A 6,485-nucleotide genomic window follows, 5' to 3' on the forward strand; every position below is an offset into this window, starting at 1 on the left:
GCTGTATGTTTTTGTCTGTCAAACCCCCCCTGAAAATGCCTTGACTTGTTATCTAATGTTCCAAACATGGGCTTACATTGTTTTAAAATGCCAACCAATAGGATTAAAAGACTTGGTAACACCCTTTCTCTCTTTGCTCTTGTCAAATCCGGTCGGAGGTAAAGCAAAATCATCACTCGTTTTCCCTGCAAATTTCTGTTTCTACCTCTATTTCTGATGAAACAGTTTGATTTCTCTGTCTATCGCCACACTTTTCTTAGGCACGGCCATTGTTTTTAATTAGTTTGAAGACACGGTCCATGCTTCGGCATGAACAGAAACCCCATTTCCCCTAGGGCTCATGGGTAGACCCGCAGAGAGAAACAGAACGTTTCTTATCTTATCTGCGAGCCCCAGAATCAGGCACATTCCTCCGAAACATTGAAGGAATTTGACGAGTAAGCTTGAGAGTCCTGCTTGCAGATGACTACACAAACCAACATCCCATTTCCTATAAAGGCCCTGACACACCAAACAGACTGATGTTCTCTGAAGCGTGTTCTCATCCTGTGGACGGAAGAGAACAGAGGTCTGACATCATCCCAGTGGGTGGGCTCACAGGCAGGTTCCACTCACAGGGGTGGGTGAAACTACTGTGGTGAGTATCATCAGGCAGCAGCAGGCAGTCTAGGGGGGTGGGGTGCTGTTGGGGGGTGAGAACCGGTGGGCTATCACATTCCTGTGGGACTGGTCTCTCCCTTTCCTGGGGCCCATCAGGGCAGGTAGCAGGTTCCAGCCCCGGTGTCTGCATTGTTGTCCAACACAAAGGATTCCCCTTCGCGGCTGTGTAGGATCCCTTCAATGAAGAGGCGGTTTAATTCCGGTACTAAAGAAGGACTTCAAGCACCCAAAGAGGTTCTGGTCTGAATGAGTCAGTTTCAACCCCCTTCTATCTAAAAGAGAGGTATTCTTTTAACTGCTTATCCACATGAAACGTTCCCGATTATTTGGCGTGATTAACTTTTATTTCTATCAAATGATTATATCACAGGGGACAGATAATTCATATTATTTTTTATGGATGACCATTTTATATCTTCATAGGGTTTAATTATTTTGTGTTTGTGTGTGCATTCACGCACAGTCGAAAGCTACAACCATCTACCTTTGAAAGGCCAAAAAACAGACCTCTCGAGCTTACATTAGTATTCAATCCTTCGCCCACGCACTGACATGCACACCCACAAATCTATATCCTGATATTATGATGCACAAATAACGTATAATCAAGTAGAAGTTGGAACACAAGCACAGAAAACTGTAGGCCCAGTGTCAAAGACTTCAGGTCGGAAAGCCTGTTTCTAACTTGTGTGTCGTTGACAGGTATTTTCTTGAGGGGAAAGGACTAAAAAGACTCATCAGGAAGAAGTAGCTTGAAATAGAGCAGCGATGCGAAACCGGCCACCTAATAGCTCTGTGAACAAACAGGGCGATAAGGAGAGGAATGAGGCCGAGTGAGTCATTACACAAGAGAAAACAAATCAGTTATAGAAGGACCCACTCTTCTCGAGGCCAATACAGCCTTTCAGCTTGAATAGCACCCTGGGTCACTTTTTGAAATGTATTTGATACATACTGCAGTCTCAAGACATGATGGTATCAAAGGGTCTTTGATGATCTTTGAGGCAAAACCAACATATAATGCAAGCCTGTGTTGATGTTATTTAAAAAAGCAAATGCAGTTCATGGTATCATTGGAGAATTTCCCAGGAAGTCCTGCTACTCCCAGAAAACCAGACTGACCTCAGAGATCACCATGCATTTAAAAGACCTCCAAATTAAATATAACTTCCAGCTTTTCTCAACTCGCATGCATCCGTCAAAGATCCAGAGAGAACACAAGGAATATAATCAAAAAAAAACAACTATGATGGCATATTGTTCAATAATTTATTAATTTTACATAAGTATTACAAAAACATATGTACAATATGTAAAAGAAACGTTCTGTGGTTACAACTTCACTGAGTAAACCAGCCATCCAGATATCCAGCCGTGCAAAACATTGAACCGTGAACACGACAACAGTGGCGGGAAACTGAAAAGGAAACTTAAACCTGGGAAAGGCAAGCTGCTTCAGGGCTTGTTTGTCCCACATTAAACGCCATTGTGTCCGTCCACTCGCCGGACACCATGACAGACACCATGACAAACACCGTGACGCTGTGAAGACTCGGATGGCACAACTCCACCGTCGTCTTAAAGCTTAACACTATAAACTGCTTTTTCAGGCTCAAGATAAGGTACAAAAAATGAAAAACATAACAACCAGTATATCTATAGTCTTTTGGTCAACAAAAGAGCTGTGGTCACACATGCAACTTGGTGAACCGTAAGAAACGTGGGACACTTAAGTGAAAGAGGTCTTCCATCAAAAGGAATGGAAGGATAACGTGTGCTATAGGGCTGGTCTAGCATTGCACTGACACGACAGGTTCGGTGAGTCTTAAGTCCTAACAGGAGGCTGTGTGAGTCAAAGGGGGAGGGTGTTCAATTCGTGCACATCCACCAAGGTGAAAGAGTGAGTCAAGAGTGTTGCGTTTGGTTGTGTTCGGAACGTATATTGCACTGATCGGTCAGCTTGTCTGTAGGTCCATGCGCAGCACCGTTTCCTTGTTTGCTCTTAGAAGAAAGGGTGACGTGACGACAACGTGGTTTTCCAGGAGAAGTACTTCTACTCAAGTGTGATGAAAGAGAGGGATTGTGGGTCAGCAGCAAGCTGCTGTATGGAGGGCTTAGGACACGCCCCCAAAAAAGAAACTCAACACATCGTCCACAAGTTGTGTTCCTAACCCGCATCCGTCCATATTCCTTCAGTCTTCGTCTGCCTCTTAGATTGTCCTTCCGAGGACAAAGCGCACCCTTTCACCCTGTGTGCGCGACAAGTCAACTCTCCAATGGACCGAAAATAACCAAAAAAAATCTTCTCTATTCTTGAGGCCACGTCTCTCATCGCGGTCCTGATGTCCGGCTCATCTCTTCTTCTTGCTGCTGTGGCGGAGCATCTTCTTCCTCTTGAGGACCATCTCGTAGAGCTTCTCCAGGCCTGGCTGCAGCCCCTGGCCGTCCAGCGCAGAGCAGCCCTGGGTGTGGTGCAGCGTGGACGAGCTCAGCTCATGGATGGACAGGGCCTTCTCCACCTGAAACACCAGACATGGGAGAGGGTCAACAGGCGGCAACCATGAGGTTTGTTCTGAAATGCATACAGTTTGAATGCCGCAAGATGTTCCCTAGTGGACCATGTCACAAGTGAACAACCAAATCCATCACACAGCTTGTGTACAAGCGCAGGATTGCTGCCACAATGAACTGAACATAAATAAGTAGTAAAATGTTCAATTGTTCAGCTAAGACACCTTTCAACTTCAAGGCTTTGGTCTGGAGGGAAAACCTCTGAAAGGACAACCCTGTTGGCCTCAACCCCATCATTTACCATCTGAATTAACATAGCTAATATTTGTTCACCAATGCCGTCTTTATTGCAGCTGTGTTGTGTATTAGTTGGATGATACTAGGTACCAACCCAATCTCGCTGTCGAGTCATCGATTTAGGATTTGAGGTCATTCAAATAGAGTTAAGTTAGGGGATGGAAAGAATTCTGACAATGTCAGACAAATACATCTACACACTAACCCTATATCAAGTAAACGGCAATCACAAATGTTCTTTTCAAAGGGTTTCGATTGATTATAATCTCTGAGAACACAGTTATAGCCTTTTTGGTGTCTGCTATCAGGCCAAATCCTAAAACCTGGCCCATGCAACCAGCCTACGCATACGAAACACTCCGAGCAAAGCGCACGCCTCTACCTCCAGGGCGGACAGGGCTCCCTCGCGGTCCTGCTTGTTGGCCAGCACCAGCACGGGCACCCCCTGGTTCTCTGGGGAGCGGCTGATCCGGTGGAGCTCCACCTTGGCCTCCTCCAGCCGCTCTGGCTCGGCCGCGTCCACCACGAACACCAGGCCGTCGGTGCGCCGCGTGTACGACTTCCACAGCGGCCGCAGCTTCTCCTGCCCGCCCACGTCCCAAACCTGGAAGGTGGTGCCGCCCGCCTTGGAGTTGCCCATGGACACCTTGATGCGCTCCATGTTGAAGCCTTTGGTGGGGATGGTCTCTACAAACTCCCGCAGCTTGAGGCGGTACAGCAGGGAGGTCTTGCCGGCCGAGTCCAGGCCGATCACCACCACGTGCAGGGACTGGAAGCTGGGCAGGAAGGGGGTGTTGGGGGCTATCTCGGTCAACTGGTTCCCCATTGTTCTCTGGTGGGTCAAAGCTGAGAAGAGTCTCTTCTTTGGGGCTCGTGAGGATTACAGGGTAGGGTATCCTTCGGTAGTTATTTCCAGATGGAGGGCTTCCTGGTGACTTGTTTTCACCAGATGGTGAGGATTCTTGAGGAAGATAGTCGCTTGTCGTGACTGAGCATTCACACCTCTGATGACCCAACTTCAAAGGGCTAATGAAGACCCCCCTCTCAGAGGATAGACTGAAGGGATGTGCCGTCGCCTGAGACCTGGTGGAAGAGGGAAAATAAGCCGAATTTATGAGTCAGCTATTTGAGGGTAGCGAGGCTGTTAGTCATTAGGAACACAGTGTGAGCTCAAGTCACGGCAGACGGCCCCCCGATTCTTGACGGGGCCTTACATTTAAGTGAAGCGTACTAACACACGTTCAGATGATATTAACCAAGTGGAAACGAGCTGACTGCACACTTAAAAAAAAAACATAGGTTCAGCTAAGCTTTGAGTCTTTCATTGCAGTCACGGGAGAGCTGTCGTATTAGCGACGCTGAGGTTGCGCTCCGTGCTTTTGGAGGTTGTTTGTCTCTCGCACAGAGCTGGGCAAACACGGCTGATCATATCTAATCTTGAGCCACGGTCCTTCTGATTATTGCTGGCATAGAGTCAACGAGCGTTAACAAAAACAAATGAGTGGCATTAACCCCAGAACAACTACCATTAACAATCGTGAAGTAACCTTCCATTATCCAAGTTATTTTAGTTAGGTTATCATTTTCACGAACCAAATCCCCTACAAGAGCAGCACACAACGCGCTACACAACGCGATAAATCAAAGTATATTTTGCAGTATTCCTTCAACAACAAATAAAACTCACCTGTGTGCAAAACCCCGCAGCTTTAAACTCTCAGCATATCTCCAGAAAAAGGTCCGAGGAATGCAACCATTTAATCACGAAACTATTTCCCGTAGCGTTGGTTAAGCCGCGCGTCTTAAGAGATGCGATCAGTCTGCGTCTCCCACTGCGACTGGTACCGTGAGGCGGCGCGCGGCCGAGGAACACCCAGCCCCCCGCGCCGTGACGTCACACACCCGGCATCGGGTCGGCGAATGGGGAGAGAGAGAGAGAGAGAGAGAGAAAGAGAATGTCCAGTTTATTTCCCAAGACTAGAAAGCTTTTAAATTGAGTCGAGAGAGAAACTACAGTATTTCAGTAAGTCTAACGTGTCTCTTTTGTTTGGTTATTATCAATATCGAAAGAAACTCAATTGAATTGATTGATGAGGGTAAAGATGGATATTTTATTTATGGATATCCATTTTACTAAATATAATATAGAACGTCTGTATTAGCTCATGTCAATGGATGGTTTTATTACATGGAGAGTTGTATAACAAAGTGTGTTAACCAGGAAACCAGCGCTTTCTTTCAATCACAAACTCCATGGAACAAAAGATAAGTGGAGAGAATATGATAAAGAAAGAGTTACCGATTAAGAGAGAGAGAGAAAGTAGGACAAACATTTTAAACAACGAGATATTTATGGATATCCATTTTGCTAAATATAATATGGAACGTCTGTATTAGCTCATGTCAATGGATGGTTTTATTACATGGAGAGTTGTATAATATGGTGTGTTGCGGGTTGGTGTCTCTGGGGGGTGAAGTTAATTGACTTTACCCTGGAGACCCATACAGTGGCAACGAGAAACAAACAAGGAAGTTACTGTGAACAACCTTTTCACCACAACATCCAGACCAACACTGAGTGGGTCAATTATTCAGGTCAGATCCCAGTATCAAACCAGCTCATATCTAGAACAGAATAGAATAGCTTTAAGTCCATGACCCAAATGAGAAGCAGAGACAGTAATAGTTATATGTAAGTAGCCTGCGGCAGCAGCAGCAGCAGCAGCAGGGAAGCAGGGTAAGCCAAAAAAAGCAACCGAACATATAACAGTATCCAACAATTCTTCTATCAAACCAGGAAATATATGTATGAAAAAAGAAATTCATATTTTGTGTTATTGTGTAATTGTGCGTTCATATGATACAGAAGCCATCTGTAACCCCAGGGGGCCAGAGAGCATGAGGTCAGCACAGATAGGTGACGTAATGTTTCAGCTGCCCTGTTTACATACTGATGACTTCAGCGCGCTCTTTACCATGAATAGAGACTTCATGGCCCTTCAGACACTAACGGCGTG

General features: G+C 45.9%; 1 protein-coding gene across 1 annotated transcript; it reads right to left on the minus strand.

Moving 5' to 3' along the window:
- Positions 1–1,924: 1,924 nt before the first annotated feature.
- On the minus strand, positions 1,925–5,297 carry arl4d (ADP-ribosylation factor-like 4D). The gene is made up of 3 exons (XM_079746840.1): positions 5,156–5,297; positions 3,851–4,551; positions 1,925–3,179 (listed from the first exon to the last, which is right to left on the minus strand). The coding sequence occupies exons 2-3, from the start codon at positions 4,292–4,294 to the stop codon at positions 3,012–3,014; spliced, it is 612 nt and encodes a 203-aa protein (XP_079602966.1). The 5' UTR covers positions 4,295–4,551; positions 5,156–5,297; the 3' UTR covers positions 1,925–3,011.
- Between the last annotated feature and the right edge of the window lie 1,188 nt (positions 5,298–6,485).

This window comes from Pollachius pollachius (assembly GCF_949987615.1).
Source record: "Pollachius pollachius genome assembly, chromosome: 11".
NCBI lineage: Eukaryota > Metazoa > Chordata > Actinopteri > Gadiformes > Gadidae > Pollachius > Pollachius pollachius.

What these genes read in the sequence shown, in the direction of transcription:
- arl4d (XM_079746840.1), bottom strand. Translation starts at nt 4,294, where the DNA reads ATGGGGAACCAGTTGACCGAGATAGCCCCCAACACCCCCTTCCTGCCC. An exon ending in GAGCCCTGTCCGCCCTGGAG is followed by an intron (nt 3,180 to 3,850) that starts GTAGAGGCGTGC and finishes CTGGTGTTTCAG; the next exon opens with GTGGAGAAGGCCCTGTCCAT.